The sequence below is a fragment of the Dryobates pubescens genome, chromosome 1, assembly GCF_014839835.1.
Source record: "Dryobates pubescens isolate bDryPub1 chromosome 1, bDryPub1.pri, whole genome shotgun sequence".
Classification (NCBI taxonomy): Eukaryota; Metazoa; Chordata; class Aves; order Piciformes; family Picidae; genus Dryobates; species Dryobates pubescens.
In genome coordinates this window covers 64626768-64647375 of record NC_071612.1, presented here as the reverse complement: position 1 = coordinate 64647375, position 20608 = coordinate 64626768, and the positions used below count along the sequence as shown (strand labels likewise).

The 20608-nt window shown below is 48.8% G+C and overlaps 1 protein-coding gene across 3 annotated transcripts in view; it reads left to right on the top strand.

The window, feature by feature from the left end:
• CACNA2D2 (calcium voltage-gated channel auxiliary subunit alpha2delta 2) overlaps nucleotides 1-20608 on the top strand; it is a 239611-nt gene that overhangs the window by 79631 nt on the left and 139372 nt on the right. For 2 of the 3 annotated variants that reach the window (XM_054167423.1, XM_054167430.1), the window contains exon 3: nucleotides 12202-12318. In XM_054167423.1, the coding sequence (XP_054023398.1) occupies nucleotides 12202-12318 (117 nt within the window). Of the gene's footprint in view, nucleotides 1-10975; nucleotides 11003-12201; nucleotides 12319-20608 lie in introns of those variants that run through there. The other variant, XM_054167436.1, reaches the window with a different exon arrangement.

Below are 20608 nucleotides of genomic sequence, written 5' to 3'. Positions count from 1 at the left end.
GCTGTTAGGAGTGGTGCTGGGACTGAAGATCATTCAGCTGTCTCCTCTTTGGCCTTATGGAGAGCTGAAGCTGAATGCCCCTATAACTCTGCTTCTGCAAGCCTGTATGACTGGCCCTGCCTGGGAAGGGAGCAGGCAGCTCTTTGTTCTCTGTCCCAAGCCTGTAACACACCACCAGGTGAGTAAGTCACCTGCACGAGTGTATGGATCAGCTCTAGCAAAGGGTGAGTGTTTTCCTTTGTCTCTTCTATCATTTTTAAGAACATGGACTTTCCAAGAGTGGAAGCTGACCTGCTCTGGCTGATACTAGAAAGAGGAAGGGTGAGCCTGTCAGTCACTGCTGCACCATTCAGGGCTGGTGGAGGTGAATTTACCATCATTAGCCCTCCAAAATGCTGATCAAGGAAGGAGTGGCTGGTTTGAGAGGAAGGGTTCTTGGTGATGTTGTCAGGAGATGGTGCAACAGGGAGCAACTTGTGCCTGCAGCCTAGGGTGTGCATGTGTTGGGAACCTCATGGAGTCTGTAAAGGGTGGATCCATGGGACACCTACCCTCTGCTCCCCACCAAGGAGGGGTCAATGCTTGGTCCTTCCCACAATGATGGCAGGCAGTCGTGTGCCTTGCTTGTCATAGCCGCAGCTAAATGAGCAGCTGATTGAGCAGAAAGGTGGTGCAGGGGGAGGGTGATTCAGGGCTCTGTGAAGAGGTCCCCAGTGTATTTTCTCTTTAATTTGAAGGGCTCCTCAGCAGACTGTCAGGGCTGGGATGTGACGGCTGCACCTGCGTGTCACTGGGAGGCTGCATGCTAGCAAATCCTGCTCAGAAATATCCTGGAGTGGGGGCTGCAGTAGCAGGCTGGGTTTAGCAGGCACATCTGACTGGCAGCTGCAGTTTTTCATTGGCATAATCACATCTTTTAGAGGTTGTGAAGATGAGGAAGGTGGAGGAAGAGGAGAGAGTGGGGCACAGCACAGATGGATGCCGTTGAAGCCACCCTTCACCATGATTTTGCCATTGCACATTTGTGCTAACCTTTACCTCCTCCTCTTTCTTTCCTTGGCAGGCTGAAACTGCATGCTGTCCTGATCTCATCAGCAATCAAATCAGGACCTGGGAACTCAGAATTTCTCAAATCTGCTCTTGCAGTACCTGTCTGAGCACTCTTGTACTGTCTGTCTGGCCTTCCAGCAAAAACTCTGTGCTTTGCTCTGTTCAAGACTTGGGGCTCTGTTTTCATTCTGTTTATTTTTCCCCTCGCCTCACCCCTGAGCTCTATTTTGTTTTCCCCCAAAGTTCTTAGTTTGGCCATCTGATCAAAAGTGCCCAGCTTTGACAGAGGCCTGGGTAGTTTGGAGGCTGTTTTGAATAGTGCCCAGGTGGTGTTTCCTGATTGTCACCACAATTGTAGTTTGAACCCAAGGTGCTTGGATGTGAAAGCATTAACTTGTAGGGAAAGAACAAGTAAATGTGAGTGGTTTAGTTTACAAGAGTAGACACTAAAGTAGGACAATCTTGGGATATATAACAGTGCAGGGCAGCGTGAGGGAGAAGTGCCTGTTCTCCTCTGACGCTCAGGGGAGACCTGATTGCTGTCTCTAACTGGCTGAAGGGAGGTTGTAGCTGGGTGGGGGTTGGTCTCTTCTCCCAGCCAACCAGCACCAGAACAAGAGCACACAGTCCCAAGCTGCACCAGTGGAGGTTTAGGCTGGATGTTAGGAAGTTCTTCACAGAAAGTGTGATCAGCCATTGGAATGTGCTGCCCGGGGAGGTGGGGGAGTCACCATCACTGAAGGTGTTTAGGAAAAGACTGGAGGGGGTGCTTGGTGCCATGGTTTAATTGATTAGACGGTGTTGGATGATAGGTTGGACTCAATGATCTCAAAGGTCTCTTCCAATCTGGTTTATTCTGTTCTATTGTATTCTATTCATTCATCCTGGGGCTTTCCACCAAGGGCAGTTCTAAATTGCAGCATGGGATTTTCAGTTTAGGCATCATAAAAAGTTTTCACCACAGCATTTTGTCTCATGAGATGCAGTAGTGTTCATCACTGGATGTCTTTAAGAACAGGTCAGATGGGTGTGTTAGGAATGAGGTAGCTGGTAATTGTGTTAGAAATTACACACCAATAATACTTCCTGCCCTTGAGGGTATCTGGGCAGGCTGTGGGACTTCATGAGCTGGTGGGATCCCTCCCAGCCCTGTGCTCTGTGATGCTGCAGAGGTTTTGGAATCTTTTAGTGGAGGCTCTCCATTAGGCTGTTGGATCTCTGAAGGTTGTCTTCAGAAGAAACATACTGTGAAATCACTGTGGGTGGGTATCTGTTCTGTCTCTCTGTCACTCTAAGGCTCTGCTGAAAACTGAAATCTGGGGTGGGTTTTTCAGCTGGAGGGTTTGATGCTGCTGCTCGAGTCTTGTTGGTAGGGTTTCAGAGGTGGGACTAAGCAGAAAACCTCAGCCAGTAGGACTTTGCAGAGGGTCACTTCTGTGTTAAAATCTCAAGGTATGTGTTGTATTTTTGTTGAAGCCTCAATTTCCAGACCCCGCTGGCTCAGAGAGCAGGAAGCAGTAGTTTGAGAAAGGATGAGTCTAGAAATGAGTGAAGGAAAGCTGGCTACAGATGTATCCCCCTTTCCTCTGGGGACAAGAAGAAGCTTTGTGAGCCTGTGCCACAACTTTATATTAAATACAGGTGATGGTGTTCTAGCCAGGTGGCTGAGAAAACACTGGAGGACATCAGCCATGGAAGTCTGGGCTATCCACCAGCAGTGGGCAGGAGCAGGACTTTTGAATAGCACAGGTGAAATGGGTCCTGCATGAGCCAGAGAGATGGGTTGGACAAGTGGGTCTCTTCCAGTGAGCCTGTGATTTATAGAAGTGCTTGCAATGCTTGAGATTAGGGAGAAAAGCTTGAAAACACAAATCCCTGAAGATGAGAGAGAGCCCCAGAACCTCCATCAGAAGGTAAATCAAGAGACTGAGAAGTTGCTATTTCTCAAAGTTGAGTTTCTTTAAAATAGATCATTACTCTGCAGAAAATGGGGGGGCACTGCTGACTTATGCTGGCCTAGATTTCAATTGCTGTAGCTGTAATAAGAGATTTAGCTTAATTCCATGTCAGTGGAGTTATCCAAAATTTGCATCACTGCAGCTGAGAGCTGAATTTGGCCAGTGGTAGTCATCAATAAGAATAAAAGGCAGCTCGAGGTAATTGTTACTCTTTTTCTTCTGCAGTTAGAAGGAAAGCCTGCAAAATATGCCTGGAAGCTTTAGTGTTAGAGGCTGCACAGCACAATCTTTTGCCACAGCCCTTCCTACAAGAAGCAGCAGCTTTTCTGGCACAGAAGATAAAGCTGTTTTGGGAAAGAGGCCTGGTTATTTATTTAAAGTCAAGTCTCTGAGGATCCAAGAGCTGTGCATTGCTCAGTTGCAGAGCAAATAAGAGTTGTGTATACTTGGGGTGTGCTTGCAGGGAGCGGGGGGCAGCCCTGCCCCAGGCACCACTGCCTGTGCGTGTGCTTCAGCAGGAGAGGCTGGGTGAAATGCCACCTGGGGTCTGTAGTAGCTTTTGTAATTTCAGTGTTCTAACCGTTTAGCCTTGGAAAAGAAGCAGCACAATGAAGGACAACAAAGTTTCAACCCGTCCAGCAACAGTGAGAAGGGCAGAACTGCAGCCACACGGAGTCTAGGGCTGATGGAGAAGCAGATAAGTTTCTTGCTTCCTCTTTCCCTAACCATCTTTATCTTCTCCTATTTGTCTCATTCATGTCCTCTCTGAAGCCATCAGTCCCAGCCCAAACCCTCCCTCCCTACCTGGGCTTCCTGCTCCATCCCCCCTCTCTTCTTAGTCCTCCATCAAGGTTCTCTTCCTCCCGATCCCTGCACTTGCCCTGGTGGGTCTAGCCCCGTGCTTCAGCAGTGTGTGTCCCTGCCTGCCCAGAGAGCACTGTAACCTCTTTGGTTTAACCAATGACCCGTTCCAAAATTGATTTTAATCCTCGCTTATAGGTAAACCAGAGGGAAATTGAATTCTGCTGAACCAGTACACATCATGCAGGTATTTCTGGAAGAGCTTCATGTGGAACGATTTGCACTGCTGTATCAACACAGCTTTTGATTCAAACTATCCCTTGCTTTGGTAGAGCTTAACTTCATTCTCTTAGGGACACTGGGGTAAGCCCAGTATGATCCATTGTGCAGAGGCACTGATTCTGATTAGAAAATAGTATAAAGCTGACATACAGCAGAACTGCACATCTTATCTGTGCCAGCATCCCTCCTAGGATGCACCTTGGGAATTCTAGGTGCAATTGTAATGATGCTGATCTTCAGTACAGCTGTTCTCTGCTGGCGTGACTTCATCAAACTGCTTAAGCTCTTCTGCACATATCCTGAAGGAAAGCAGTTGAGGTACCTTTAAAAACACTGCTTTCCTTCTGTTATTTCCCATATAATCAAGAGAGCAGCCAGAGTCAAGGATCAGAAAGGTATGATCTCTGAATGCATTTGGGTGTTTATCTGAGATGCTGTAGCTGTTCTCTCCCTGTCATCCGTCAGGGTAGCAGCTTCTGGTGGGTTTATGCCCTGACTGATCTGACAGCAGGACCCACACCACCCAGATAGCTGTGTATATGCAGAGTTGTGCCTGGGCAGAGCTCCCACCCCGTTTGAGACTTCAACATTTTAGACTGTGTAATAATTTCTTTTTACAGCACTTTATCTGAAAGGAGAAGGCAGAGTTTGAAGCTGGGTGGTACTGAATTACCTTGCAGAAGATTCACTCTCTGCCGGCACCCAGGCAGGTCTGTTGCTCTGAGAGCTCCCCGAACAAGGGTTTGGGCTGCTGAAGACTAAAAGCAGCTTTCCAGGCTGGGAGAGGTTTTCTATAATCCAGGCTAACCGTGCATAGCCTTTTATCCCTGTCTAGCTGCTAAATAATGCGTTGCAGCTTCAGGTCTGCTTCGGGGCTGGCAGGCCTGAAGTCTCAGCTGGAGAGGCTCGTGATCTTGGGCTGAGTGAGCACAAGTCCAGCAGTGCTGAGGATGGGAGATGTGGGTGCTGGTGCCAGACAGAGCAGGATAAGGAACACTGGAGCAGCTGCCACCACCTTCCTGGTGAAGTGGGCTGCCTTCCCTTTCGTCCCCATCTCCGTGGTACAGCTGCCTTTTAAGCAGGCTCTTTAGTGAAGGAAGGAGACCTCATTTCTATGGCTTGTTTGCTTTCATTGTAGCTGACCATCCCTGAGAAGCAGCTGAAATGCACATTTTGCTGTATTGTCTTTGCGGGAGGTCTGTGAAGAGCTGCTCGGAGGGTGCTTGCTTTTTATTAGGTATGTGGAAGGAAGGAACACAGCAGGGAAGCGGCACTGCGTGAGGAGGGAGGGAGATGGGGTTAGTAAATGTCAAGCTATTTGCCTCCCATGCGTGCCTGAGCACATCCACAGGCTGGGGGAGCAGCAGCTCTCTCTGAAGACAAGGCAGAGGTTGTGGCAAGGAACAGGTCAGGCTCTGTGGGAGCTGGCTGCCCACACTGCTCCCAGCGGGGCAGCATGGTGGGTACCTGGGCTTGGGGCTGTGCTCATGGAGCCAAATCCTCCAGGTTTATAGCATCCATGGTACTAGCTCTGGGAAGTGAGTTGGGATAGATCTGCAAAGCCCTCACTGGACTGTGGGACCATTTCTCCCCTGTGGCTGCCTCCCTTTGCCTTCCCTTCTGACTCCTCAACAGAAAAAAAATGGGGTCTATCACCTTTCTGGCTGCTTCACCGCAAGGCCAGCTCCTGTGCCAGACCCCATGGCCATCGTCCCTGCAGCGCTGCATCCAGCATGGTCCAGGCATCACCAATTGTCCTGGTGGGCTGTCAGCAAGGCTGGGATCACTCTTATCTCTGCCTGCTTGATTATCCCTGACGCTGTGCTGAGGCTGACATCCTCCTAATGTAATATAGACACCACAATGATTACCATCATTGCAGGAGCTATGAGCACCAGACAATGAAATTTAACAACAGTAGGTGCAGCCGGGATGCGGGGCAAGATGTGAATCGTGCTGTCTCTGCTCTCTGCCTGTGGCCCTGAGCAATCTCCTTCTTCCAGCAGGATCACTGGAGTTTTGTACTCCTTGTTCTCCATTACCCAGCCATGGTGCTTCTTGCTCAGCCTGAACCATTTCATGGTGCTATTGCTGGGTGTTTATATAACCGCACACTTCTTCTCTAGACTTCCTCTTCATCATCAGTCTGTGTGTCCAAGCCATGAGCAAGTTTGCTCAAGGGTTCCCTTTTGTATTATGATATTTTGAGCAGCTTCCAAATGGCAGGACCCCAGTGTAGATGGGATGGGCTAGACTGTTGCTTGGCTGGCTGAGGCCAAGAGATCCTGAAGCTCCAAGAGAAGCACTTGGATGAACATCTGAGCAAGTAGGGCCTCTAAGGGCAGGTATCCTGCTGCAGCATTTGTTGTACCAACTAATTCCCTTTGCAGAGGCTGTATCTGGGTCACTGTATGAACCTGATCAACACAGGCCTGGTGGCAGGAGCTCAAAGCATCCCCCTGAAGAGAGGCCTTTCCAGCTCCACACAATAATGGCAAGCGGGAAAAACCTTTTGTTTTGCTGGTGCAGGACACAGGCCCATGTCTGAGTTGTGAGAGGTTATCTCAGGTGAGCATGGCTGTTGTGCCTGGAGAGCTGTGGCTTGCCTTTTGGCCTCTCTTACTTGGAGCACCTCTACTTTGAGGGGTGATGCTCTGGAAGCAGGATGGGAGCTCTCTCTATTGCTGCTTGCAGTGCTTTGCTCTTTCACAAATGTGCCAGGTTTGCCCTGTGATTAAGTGCTGATGTTTGGGCTGCAGCTGTCCAAACCAGGTGTATCGGATTCATACAGCAGAAAAAGACATCAATTTCTGGCAGGTGACTGTTACCCAGACCCACCACCTTTGCAAGTACACCCCAGCTGGGGTTTGAGCTGTGGGTATGGTCTGTATTGTGGCCCAGTGAGGCTGAGAGGTTCTGGGTTTACCAACTGCCATGGTAGGATGTAGCTTTTTGTTTGTCATAGTTGGTCTTGTGTGGAGTGAATGGGGAGTCTTGGCATAGACATGATGCTGAGCAAGCACAGCAGAATGACCCCCCTCTCTGGTAGCTTAGTTTTGGGGAGAGGCTTTTTCTTGAGGGATGTGAAATGGAGCTGGGGCCAGAGGGAAGGACAAGGGGTCTGGTTTTGGATTGCATATGTGCTCCAGCATCCCTGCCCTCACATCAGTGTCCCCATGCTTGTCCTAGACAAGCAGGCTGGAGACTGGCCCTGATGCTGCTCATGGGAGACAGCAAGGCTGGGGCTGATGAGACAGCTTTTACTCTCCAGTTGTGCCCAAAGTCACATGTGGTAGTGGTGCTATCAGAGAACTGTTGAGGTTGGAAGAGACCTTTGAGATCATCAAGTACAATCGCTCACCTTGAGCTTGCAATCCCACCGTTGCTGCTAAGCAACCACCTCTAAACCATGTCCCTAAATGCCACATCTATGTGTCTTTTAAATATCTCCAGGGATGGTGACTCCACCACTTCCTGGAGCAGCCTGTTCCAATGCCTGGCAACCCTTTCCATGAAGTTTTTCCAAATATCCCACCTGAATAGACAGGGAGCTCCACAGAGAGCTCCCCCAGAGCTTGTTGTCTTCCCTTATGTTTTGCCATCAGATACCATGACTCACAGGAAGGTGTTGGGTCCTCCTGTGGCAGCTCTTTGTCTAGGGAGTACTTCTGCACCATTTCTGTACCTTCTCAGGGTGCCCAGGTTCACGGTGCTGAATGTCCTCATGGAGAATGGCAAATGGTTTCTCTGACAGCTCCATGGGCACAGAAGGAATCAATAGCAGGCATGAGCATCATTTGTTGTGCTTTAGGAACAAGGCAAATGCGAGTTCAGAGAATGGATGTTCTGAGGCAATATCAGATCTGCCTCTTCAGTTACACAGTTGCTGCTGTGAACATGTGTTGGCAATTGTTACCAGCTCTGCTTTTCAGTAAGGCCACTTAGCACTTCTCTGCTGGTTCAGATCATCTTCTTGGCTGTTCATCATTGCACTATGCTTAGAAGTATTTGGGATGAAATACTTCATGCTGCAGGTTGTCTCAAGCTATTTGATTTTCTGTCCCCCACCTGCCAGCATTATCTTTTTTCTTTCTTTCCTTTCCCCCCCCCCATATCAGCTCCATACTTTCTGTTGTTTTTCCTGTGTTAATACTTCTCCCTGCTCTTGCCACTTACCAGTTCATTCTTCTGTAGTGAAGCCTGGACCCTTCTTCCCAGTACCATGCCTGGATCTTCTGGCCTCTGCATCTAGCCTCAGTCCTTCCCAGACTATTTATAAAGACTTGCAGTTTATGGTGTAGTGTCATTCCCCAGCCCCTGAACACAACAGCTCCCTCCTCTGTGCTGCATGAAGGCTCATAGCTCTGCAGCCCCTCTCCTCTCCAGTGGCTTCAGGTTTCCCAGACACATTGAGCAGGGGTGATGCAGAGGCTTTACTTCTCGTTTCAGCATAGCAGGAGCATTGCAGGATTTGGCTTCCTTCTTGTGTTCCTGCATTGCCACCCACTTGCCCTGCCTGTCAGGGGCTGCATGCAGGCTGGGAGGGGATGGCATGTGTTCACAAAGGAATTGCAAAGTAAAACCCAGTCTAGCAGGAGCTTGCAAGCTGCACCCTCTCTGCTCGCCAGCGGTACCGAGGCTGCTGGGGTGAGTGTACCTACGTGGAATCAGAAGCAGCAGTCTCTTGACTCCGAGGTCACTGCTATTACAGCCTTCAAACCCATGTCCCAGAGCAACAGATCACAGGAGAATTTCAATGAGAATGGGGTTCTAATTGGGATAAAACTGAAAGGTGGAGGGTTTTGGCCAGAGAATTTGCCCTTTGATTCAGCTCAAGGAAAAACCCAATATGGGAAACGTCACCTTAGATAAGTGAAACCTGGCCAGGTTCTGAACAACCCGAAGCAAAAAGCTACAATGGAGAGCTCAAAGCCATCTTAATTGCCTGGAGCTCTATCATTCATTCCCCTGCCTGTCTGGTAGGTTCTTGTGCTCCTGTGGTCACTGCTAATTCCTGCTGGATCGTTCTAATTAACGCCGATGAACTGTTCAGCCAAGAAGACTGCGGAGCTCTGCAGCTGCAGAGAGGGCTGGAGGAACATCTCCTGGTTTCTTTTTCTGTGTTTTCCTCCCTTGTGGACAGACACCGTTTCTGTCTGTAACCAATAGGAGCCAGCTTTCTGTTTCATAATAGGAAAATACTAATGTCAGGATGCCCTCCTTACCCGAAGCTTTCTCCTTGAAGATTGCTCCTCTTTGCTTTCTTAATTGCTGCTGCTCAGCTGGAGGTAGCACGAGTCTTCCAGACACATTGTTTTGCTACGCTGTTGCTTACCAAAGTGGGAAAGAGAGTATGAGAGAATATTGCTCTCCTTGCTTTAACCCTTTCTGTACTAAAGTGGAGTGGTTTTCCCTAGCATGGGATGTTTTTGCTATTGACAACACATTTTGGTCTAAAGATTGGGGGTTGAAGGAGATCTGATGTAAGGAACACCTGGAAACCATTTCTGCTGGAGTCTGAGGATGCCTTTAAAATGTATTCTCTTACTAAAGCATCCTCTTCAGAGTCACTATGCTCACATAATGATCACCTATAATAAGACAGGACTTGCCTAATCAATCTGAAATATGTGTGGTCTGGGGACTAAAATGATTTGAGTGAAGCCCTTGGAATCAGATTGAGCTAGAAACTTAATGCTTGGAGTTGCCCTTCTGTGAAGATTGGTGGGCCTGGAGCCTGCAAGAGCAGAGTTTTGGAGAGGGCACTGGAGCCATGTTCCTTAGGGACAGAGGAGCTGGATGAAGACTGCAGGTGTTTGGTTTGCTGTGTTTCTGCACTTGGCTCATAGGGTCTTCTCTTGCAGGCAAATTGGTCTTGCAGTAACCAGGGAAATTTGCAGAAATGCCATTTTCTCCAGAAACTTTAGAAATTAGCAGGGCTGAGCTTTTTATGTACCACCTTACTGAGAGAGGTGGGCACATTACCATCTTGGCAGCCTGAAGCCCTGGGGGCTTTTGTGGGGAAAACAGCTACATGAATTAGAGCTAGGATGGAGTAATGGTGTATGTGGACATAAGGCTACCAGGAGGGGAGAGCTGTTGGGAATTTTCTAGTAGAATGGAAGAAAGGAGGAGCTCTGGCAGAGCAGGGACTCCAGGGAGAGCTGCAGAAAGCAAAGTTGAAGCCTGAAGATTAACCTTGTGGGTCTGGAGGGACTGTGCAAAGCCAAAAGAGCAGCTTTTTGCTTAGTCTCTGAGTGTACTCCTGTGGCTCTGACCTCAGAAACTGCTTTGTTTAACCATGAAAAGAAAGAGGAGGTTGTGATGGGGAGATGTCTCTGCTCAGGCTCTGGAATTCTACACTAGCTGCCTTTCAGCAAGTAGAGTTGCTTCCTGCTCCAGCTCATTAACATCTGGAACAGAGGAAGGGTAGAGTGAGTTGTTTGCCAACATATCAGGAGGGTGTCATCCTGTTCCTGAGCTGTGATGTGCCAGTGCCTGGATCCTGGGCACCTGCCTGCCCATACCTTTATTTTTGCTGGCTCTACAAAGAGAAAGAGTTGTGGTGGCATCAGCCTGGTGAGTATCTCTAGCCAAGCCTCTCCTTAGTCCTGCCTTGGTGCTGCCAGCACGGGGCACAGTGTGGTGGTTACTGAGGTACACGTTTGCCTTGTGGAAGCTGGTTGTCTACTTCTTGTGTTTGGCTGCTGCTCCGAGACCCAGGGTGGATCAGCGCAGAGGCAGGCAGATGTTTTGTGAGAAATGGTTTCTGCAGTGTGTGGTCTCTTCCTTTGTGGTAATGCTCAGGTCTGCAACAAGCCAGCAGTTATCTCTAATGAAGATCCAGCAAAGAGGGGGAGTTTATCCCATGGGAAGCAATGATTCAGTTCCCAAGGATCATGCAAGCTTGGGTAAGTGCCAGACATGCTTAGCATGGAAATCACAGTTAAGCATGGAGTCAGCTACCTCCTTGGGGAGGTCCAGCTGTCCTTGGAGGATTTTTTGCTGCCAGATGTCTTCATGTCTGGAACTGCAGGTATGTGCAAGTAGCTCAAGGATTCAGAGAAGCACAATCCTGTTGCTACATGGATTGTTTTGTGTCTTATTTAAGGAAAGATAAGGCATGAGAATGTTTATTTTCTTACTTAAATCCCAGATGACTATAAAAAGATCTCTCTTACCCTGTGTTGGTTGCACCTGAGTTTGCAGGCAGGCTGAGTTAACAAGTTACAAAATGCTTTGAGGAGGTGACTGAGGGGCCAGTGATTGCAAAGGCTTGTGGTGGACTGAATGCTTCTTGCTGGGACAGCACTGGTGCCAACATCCCCTTGGTTCTCTGCAGTTGTGTGGTTGGCTTGGAAAGACAGGCCCATGAGCCACAGCTGTACACTTTGGGTGCAAACTTTCAAATCCTGACGATTGCATCTGGCCTCTGGTGTAATCCCAGTACAGATCTTTGCCTCTCCCCAGCACAGCCTGGCTGGTTTCTGGACTGGCTGTAGAAATTCTGATTTCCTGAGGGTACCACATTACTATGGCTTGCTTAGAGACAGGGATTCGTCTCGCCTCATGTGCTCTTGTTCCTGGTACCCACTGCTGCCTCCACCTGTGCTGCCAGACCCTGTGCTGGACAATCCCTGCAGGCAGCACACAGGGCTGAGGGCAGGCTGGCAGCTGGGCTTACATTTGCAAAACCCAGCAAGTGGCCCTGGGGAGAGGACACACTGAGTGTTCAGTGAGCTTTTGGGGTGCATTTGTCTAAGGGAGAGCAGAAGAGAATGCATGATGGCTCTTCTTGTGCTACTGTTTTGGCTCAACAGAAGCAGTGTGGTGGGCAGCTCAGCTTTTGACTGAGAGGAGAGACACTCATAGCCTGCAAGCACGAAGGGAGGCAAGCTATAAAGTCAGTGGTGGGAGGCAGCAGGTCGAATGCAGCTGGCTTTTTCTGGTTGCAAAGCCTTTCTTCCTTTGTTCCCTTATTTCCAAAGGTGATATTGCTACCTAATCCATGCTGTTAGAATTCTTCTGTGTTAGAAGATCAGCTTTTCTGTGGGATGGCTGCTGTGCTTCTCTCTAATATTGACTGTCTTGCTTTCGTTTCCCTTCTTAGATATACAATGAGAATAGAAACCTATTTGAAGTCAAGGAGAACGTGCCCAGGAAATTGGTGGAGAAGGTCGCAGGGGACATCGAGAGCCTCTTGGCCAAGAAAGTCCGTGCTTTAAAGGTAAGATGATGGACCTGTCTGCTGATCCTTTGTCTGATATGTTCAGTTTAAAGAAGAGGGTTGATGCTGGCTCAACATTATGATCTCAGCTTCAAAGTAATTTCTGTGTCTGTGTGGCCTTTTCTGGGAACTCTATCTCACAGTTGCACAAAGTCATATGGAGCATGCCTGGGATGTAAGGCAAAGACATATCACCTGAGGATCTACTATAGGTCTCTTCTTGCTTTTTATCTCCTCCCACTGTCATGGGAACACTTGAAAGTGCTGCCCTAAGAATACAAGTGACAGCAAAAACCTGGCAGCAAATTTGACCCAGTCATTTCACTGGGGTGTGGTGAGCGGGAGCAGAGGCTCTGTGATGTCCTTGTAACAGCTCATGGAAGTGTCTCAGACAAGTGGGGTTTTCCCTCCTGAGGAGAGGATGCACTGAAATGTTTGTGCTGGTGCCTGGAACTTGAATGCTGTGACTGAGTGCGCAAGCTGCCCTCGTGGGTGCCTGCAGACACTGCCAATCTCTTGCCCTATTTCACAAGGCTCCTTTGGAAATGAATTCATTTATCTGTGGTGGAGCAAAGTGACCTGCTTGTGAGGCCAGCTTGGTAAAACCCAGTGGTGGCTGCAGTGAGGCAGCTGTGGGGCTGTCATCTGCTACAGAGTCCTCTGCTACCAGAGAAGAGATGTGTAACTGCCTTCCTGGAGAGGTGCAGGTGTCCTGTCCACTGCAGAGAGGTATGGGAGCCATGTCAGTTCTTTGCTCCAAGGAGCTCTAGTATCCTCTCAAACACCTGACTGTAATGAGTAGCATGAAGTTGTTCAATGGACATCTGGCAATATGGCTAACTGGATATGGCTTGCACCTTGATTGACTGGAAGGGCTTCTGTGGACTGACAGACAAGGGGACGGCTCAGAGCAGGTAGCTCTTGTATCTGCATAGGGGCTGTGCCAAAAAGATTTGGTCACCCTTCCAACCTGGTAGGCACGAATGGGAGCAGAGGAATAAGTGCTGTGGCAAGGGAAGGGGTGTTGTAATAACTGGAGTGTGACCAAGGCAGTAAGAGTTTGGCAGTGACCTATCTCCATGTTCTGGGGAAGAGAAAGTTCCTCTGAGAAGGTACGCAGAAGGAATCACAAGACATGCACATAGGGCAGGGGAGTCTCAGGACCTGATAGGAGCTGAATAAAGGGTGCTCAAAGGCTCCTGAGTGTCAGGATGGCATGGGGTTTTTCACAGTGATGGACAAAGATGGTAACTGTAGGGATTTGGGTGAAGAATACTGTATTCAATTCTTGGCTTGGGAGGTAAACATTAGTCCTACTTGGGACTCACATGAAGTGGTTTAGCGTGAATGGAAGGACCTGAAGTGGTACCAAATAGGTGGCCATTGTCAACACAGCATTTGGGGTTGTGGAAGCTGGTATCCCTGTGTTGGTAAGGTTTCTGTGCATGCTTGAGCCCATATCATCTATTAAACATCCCAAGATCAGCACCACCTGCAAATATTGAAGTAATACACAAGTGTCAGAAGTTAGCTGCAAACACACCTGGACAGATGTGGCTCCTGTGGCTGGGCAGGGTGACAGGACTGAGTTACACAGCCAGATGGTACCAACTGCTTTGCACTCTGCCACCTGAAGTTCAGCTGATAGATTGCTGTGTTTTTCTTACCCTTTGCTGTGACTTTCACAGACTTTCAGAGTTTGTGCATCTCCTGGGGCTGGGTCAAGGGTAGGACTGTGCTTGAGGTACAAATAACCTTTACTGTCTTCCAGTTTGACTTACTTTTGGTTGGATCTTTGGGCAGTAGTAGCTGATGCACTCTTACAGACTCAGCTGATGGTGGACCTGACACAGAGGAGTGATTCTGGCAGTGCTGGTTAGATGAGGAGCACTTGTGTTAGTTTATTGCAGTGGAAATAATGATCCATTGGCATGAATTAGTCCTTTCAAGAGAACTCCTTCAGACTGCAGTTGCTGGATGGAGCAGGTCTCATGTCCAGCTTGCTTAGAAATCCTTGATGCCTTGGGTTGGTGGTTCTGCCAACAAAATCTGGAAAGGGGGAAGTTGATGGGAGGAGGAGAAATTGAACCTTCTCAATTTCTTCCACATGGCACTAAGCTGCTCTGAATCAGTGGGGCTCCCACAGCTTCTTCCACTCTCCAACCTGTTTTCTTCTGTCTGCACTCTCCTCTTAGTTGAATCATCTCTCCTGGAGTTGTTTCCTCCCCTTCTCTCATGACTCACTAGAGCGATGATGACTTCTTGAAACACAGTTTTCAACATGTGAGTCAGGTGGGACTCCATGTCTCGGTGAGGGCAGGTGAGGAGCCTCTCCTTGATGTATAAATTGCCATGTCACTCGTGTGCTCACTCCACCGTAGCCTTTGCAGCGGGAGAAAGAAGGGAAATTGCTTGTGCTTTGGTGGGCCTTTGGAGGAAGGTGGTCGCTGGCCTTTGGACACACACAATGGGCACACATATCAAGAGTGCCATTCCCATCAGGTGGTGATTCAGTCCAGTCATCACAGAGCCTGCTTCCCTCTGTTGCCAAGTGAAAATATTAATGTGTCCTTAGTAAACTGTGTGCAGAGCATTTTTTGCTAATACATAGTTCCTTACCTTGTGTGCTGCAGGTCTAGAAGCAGAAATCAAGGACAAGGAAACCAAACTGGGCTTTGTGGTCCTGCCAGCCATTGTGCTGTGCTGTGGCACTAGCAGGACACTTTGATTTCCCATGTGCATTTCTGGGGAGTGCTGGAGCCAGGGGTGTGTGGCTCTGAGGGTAATTGCTTCCTAAAATAACAAGGTGCTATTGCTGTCCCTCACATTTTGTTCCAGACTATCCTATCTGATGACAGTCTCATTGTGGGACAGAAATTCCTAGGAAGTTCTTTTCACCATCCCCACCTATTCCAGCTGGCACTAGAGAAGAGCATCTACAGCTGGCTTCTGGGGGACTTGCACTCCATGTTCCACATGGTGGCCTCTGTTTGCACCAGCACTAACTGCCCTTTTCTGCAGTGTTTCTCCATGATGATTTCATTGCTTCACTGCCCTCAAAGTCTTTCCCCAGCTCTTCCCCCCAGTCTTCTTCCCACCCCCTCCCCACCCCCACTGCCCCAAGTAGCCTTTCTAGGATTCCCCAATTCACTTACACTGAATTCTCTTCCTCTGAAGCCTCAATGGCTCTGTTTGGTGAGGTTGGTGAAGATAAGCCAATTCTCCACAGACAGGAAAGAATGCAGCAAAGATCCTTCTGGAGGGAGCCTCCCATGTCATCAAATCCAGCACCTGCTTGGCTGTGCCCAGGCCATCTCTTCCCTGTGCTGCTTACCATTCCCATTTCGTGCTCTGCCTGCACACCTGGGCTGGCCCTTCCTGCCATGCCACATCTTTGGATGCCCCAAGTTCTGTCTGCTGCTCATAGCCACTGGGAAGACCTCAGCAGCCCAGCCTCACTTTCTCACCTGTGCTGGCAATGCCAGATCAAAGCAAGAGGGTGGGGAGGGTGCTGCTGAGGTGATGACAGGATCTGGAAAGCGTTGGGGCAAGCAGCTTGTGGGGTGCTGGATTTCTGCTGTTCTAATCCAGCCTCAGGAAATTCTAGTACCACAAAAGCATCTCCACAGTGAAAAGGTGGTGAAGAGGTTGTTGCTTGTGGTGCAAGATCTAGGAGCTTGTTTCACCTTCGTCTTCAGGTGCCCCAGATCTGCTTCTTTTATAATACTAGGTGAAGTGCATGAGCAGTGCCTCTGAGTCTATCCTTTCCCAAAGCTCCACAGACTAGGGGAGAAAGGAGTTGTAATTTGATTAAGGAGGTGGCTGAGAAATGAAAATATTTGCATCCTAGGATATGTCTTAGGCTTGTTCCTACTTTTTATGCAGTTCTCGCTTTTGGATGCTGACTGCTTCCTCCTTCACATATTTAACCACAGACAATTTGCTTTGCCTCCTGTGAACAGCACATCCCACTGCTTACTGAGTGGGTTATGCCCTGAAGTGAGCTATTCATACTCTGTAACCAGCCTGAAGACTTCTGGCAGTGCAGGTGGTCTTCCCCCACCTCTAAAAAGAGGCCTCCTGATCCATAAAACATGGTACAGATGTCTGTGGGCTCTGATGTTGTCCCCATGGGATGCAGGTGACAGGGATGGGCTGGTGGTGTTTTTTTTTTCAAAGAGCTGCTTTAGTTTTGCACATGGAACATCATCAACAAAATCTTCTGACTTAAGGTGAAGTTTGTTACAGTTCTAGTGGCCCTCAGCCGTGTGCTGTGTCAAATACGCATGGGGCAGAAGTGCAGCAAAGTAGCATTTCATGTCTTGGAGAATTTCTCATGTGTATTATATATGTGTGTGTGTGTAGTTTACCTACCTGAATGTCTGTGTAGCAGGTTTGGTGCACCTTGTGTGACTGGGGATGATGGAACAGCACTTACCAGCTGTTAAGAGAAAAGTCTGTGAGGTTTGCTTTGTTTGTTTGTTCTGTTCTTGTGGCATTTAACTCCATAGTTTTGTTGTTATGTATTTAGCTCCGTTGTGGAATGAGTATTTGTGGGAAAGGAGGGGTTTGGTAGGGGCTTTTGAAGTTTCTGTTGTCTTCAGCTAAGGTGTAGGAGCTCCCACTGTATTCCACTGAAGGCACTTGGATTTTCCTGGAATGAGAGTAGGAAAAACTCCACTTGGTATTAGCCAGCTTCTTTTGGCAGAAAAATGAATACAAAGGGCAAGACTCTGGGAATTTTCTGTTTTGAAGGCACACTGCAGGGGTGTGTGGCTGGGGTTCCTGTGGCTTCATAGCCTGGGTGAACACAGCTGTAGGAGTTTGTGGGGTTCCCATCTTCTTTTACCTCGGATCCTAAGGGAATATGGCTGGAAGAGCTGAGATTTGGTTCACAGAGAATATGGTTGTTCTGGAGATGAGCAAGGCCTGAGGGTTTTGTACTGCCTTATCCAAATGTCTCCTCTTTGTCTCTACTCTCCATCTTTCACTCTTGGTTTTGGGTTTTCCCACTTCCTCTTTTTCCTTGCATATTCCTTCTGATGTGACAGTGCAGTTAGTACTTTGCCTTGCTTTAGGATCCTCTGATGGAGAGTGAGGTGGGAGTTGGGTGCATTACCATGAAGTATGTACCAAGCCAGCTTCTCGGGGGAGAGAGCTGGTCAGCAGGGGCTTGGTGAGATGCTGGAGCTCAGGCTGGTTGTGCTTTTAGTCCTGGTTGAATGCTCAGTGCATTACTGTTCAACTGGGACTAGATCCAAGCTCCATTTACGTCTGGCACAAGCATATATCAAGAGTGCAGAGGGGATTTAATTGGACGGGTTTATCCCTTTAACAATTCTGATAGCCCTGAGATTTCCCTTGCAGGTATGTGGTGAATGGAGTCTTTATCAGCTCTACTCCCTGATAGGGACAATAAAAGGTTTCACTTGTCTAAAGAGCTGCAAAAATTGGCATGCAGCAAAGCATTTCTCAGCCCAGATCAGAGCATCTCCCTGCTCCCTTGGCAGCAGAGGCGCTGACCTCTGTCACAGCAAGGGCTGGAAGAAAACAGGCAGTGCCCACATGGTGCCCTCTGTTCCCTCCTTCGCTGCTGAGGGTGCTGCTGTCCTCTGGCCTTGGTGGTGTGCAGTCTGTAGGGCAGGCAGCAAAGGGGTTAGCATTCAACAGGAGCAGCCTTGGGGTTGTACTGTTTTTCTCTGCCACAGCTGGCAGTGTGAGGTCCTGTCACTATCTTGCTGCCCAGCTGAGCTGTTTGAAGCAAGTTCTTCCAGGTGCTCCCTGGTCACGTTGTTGGTGTTGTTTAACTAGAGAAGTCCCAGAACAGGAGAGGGACTCTCCTTAGCAGCAGTGCGTCAGGGACTTGGGGTGTCTGCAGCATGTGGTGCTCCATATGTGGCCCTGGTGGGTTTTCCTGCTGCAGTACAGCATGGCCCTGGATTCTACCTGGGGTGGGACTTCTGGTCATGCCAGAATGCCACCAGTGGTGACACCCCAGCTTGCTGGATTCTACACCAGTGTCCAAGCCAAGAAGCATGTTACCTGTCTTGCCTTAGGCAGCAAAATGGGGGAGGAAAGAGGGGTAGCTCAGGTGAGCTTGGATGCAGCCTGTGGTTTTGGTGGGCTGTGGGGCTTCATCTGCCCATGCACACCCACCCCATTCCGGCCACGCTGCCATGAGCAGGGATCGTTCATGGAGGGAGGGCCGCAACCAGCATCGACCTTGTGCATGCTGAAGTACAAACCATTTAAAGGTGCTTTGTTAATTCATAGTGACAAATCCATCCCTCTTCCTGCTTCTTTGCTAATTGCTGGTTGGTGGCTTTGTTTTTAATTCTATTTTTAATTCACTCCTAATGAAATCCTGGATGACTGTCCCCATGTGGTTATTTATTTATTTATTCGTTGGAGAGTGTGTGTGTGTGTGTGTTTGTGTCGTCTTCTGCCTCACAATTGTTCTTGTGCTGGACCTGCTCCAGTAATCCAATTTGAATCCAATCTCCCAGGTCTGGAATTCTAATTTACAGATTGCAGAGGGGAGCTGAACAATGCCCACACACCAGGATGGGGGTTTATTGTCTAATCTAATCAGGGACAATCAGATGTTTATGACAAGTCTATCAGAACTCTATTGGGCCAGTTTGCTGAGCAATGTAACCAGCTTTCTTAATAGCACTAACACGATTTAGGGCTTCCTGCACTTTCATGCAGATTATGTTGAACATTTCCCTTTCTTCTCCCAGGAACACTTGGCAGCAGCCCAGCCCAAAGGGCTTTACAACTTCGTAAGCTGCCTGGTGCACTCTGCATCAGGTGGTGAGGACGCAGGGCCTCCTGCTGCTTGCCTCCCCTGCCAGCACTGCACATGGTCCTGGCATGATCTTGTTTGGGGGCCAGCTCTGCAAGGTACTGACCTAGCACTGCAAATGCATCTGGAGTCATGAATGGGGTAAAAATGATGGTTTCTGACCTGATAAAACAGTAAGTCTCTGTGGCAGGTCACCAGTCCTGTACACATGCTGTCAGCCTTCAGGCACAGTGGGCTTGCCTACCTGTTGGGAAAGAACAAATAAAGAAACGTCTGTCCTCTTTTGCCCTTGGCAGATTAAGGCTGCTGTTTCTGGATATTCACTGTAAGAAGTTTGGATGGTTGCAGCTCAGAAGAGACCTCTTTGAGGCTTTTTGGGCTGTCCTCCTAGGGCCTGGGGCAAAAGAGTAAGCAAAACCAGTTCTGTAGATGAGCTAATGTCTCGTAGTGGAGCCCTCCAACCCAGAGTGGAGCAATGGGACGGAGATTGGAATCAATACAGCTGACCAATATGATTGAGTGTTGTTCCTTTATTGTTCAGTAGTGCAGGCCTATGGTGCAGGCCTATGGTGTGAGCGTAGCACAGTAAAGTAAAGCATAGAAGAAGAGGGGATAGGAAAGGCAGAAGTGCCTAGCAAGGGAACTTCTACAACTTACATAAACTCAGAGTGCCTCGTTGGCATGGACTCATTGGCTCCCTATGAGTGACCACACATCACACTGTTATAGATTATTGGTCCAACTACTGATGACACACGAGGTTTGTTGATGCAGGTGCATGTCCTGTTGTCCCAAGATAACTTGCTGTGTTTATAGCTACCAGTGCCCTGCTTTAGTTACATGCTGCAGGCACAGCACTGTTTGGTACACTGCTAGCTGGCTCTGCACTGATGCTGAGCATGGCCTAGCACCATGACAGGCTCCAGGCCTGCACTGCCAGGTTGCTCACACTGCTCGTCGCTGGCATTGCCACAGCAGAGTTTTCTTACTTTTCCTGTGTTAAATAGTTTGGACTTTCTCCTTCCCAAAACATTCCTCTGGTCCCTTACTCTGGTAGCTAGCTGGCAGCCAGGTAGCTGGTTACTTACAATGGCTAGAATAGAATAGAATAGAATTAACCAGGTTGAAAGAGACCTTTGAGATCATCGAGTCCAACCTATCATCCAACACCATCTAATCAACTAAACCATGGCACCAAGCACCCCATCCAGTCTCTTCCTAAACATCTCCAGTGATGGAGACTCCTCCACCTCCCTGGGCAGCCCATTCCAATGGCCAATCACTCTTTCTGTGAAGAACTTCTTCCTAACATCCAGCCTAAACCTCCCCTGACACAGCTTGAGACTGTGTCCTCTTGTTTGGTGCTGGTTGGCTGGGAGAAGAGACCAACCCCCACCTGGCTACAGCCTCCCTTCAGGTAATTGTAGACAGCAATAAGGTCTCCCCTGAGCCTCCTCATCTCCAGGCTAAGCAACCCCAGCT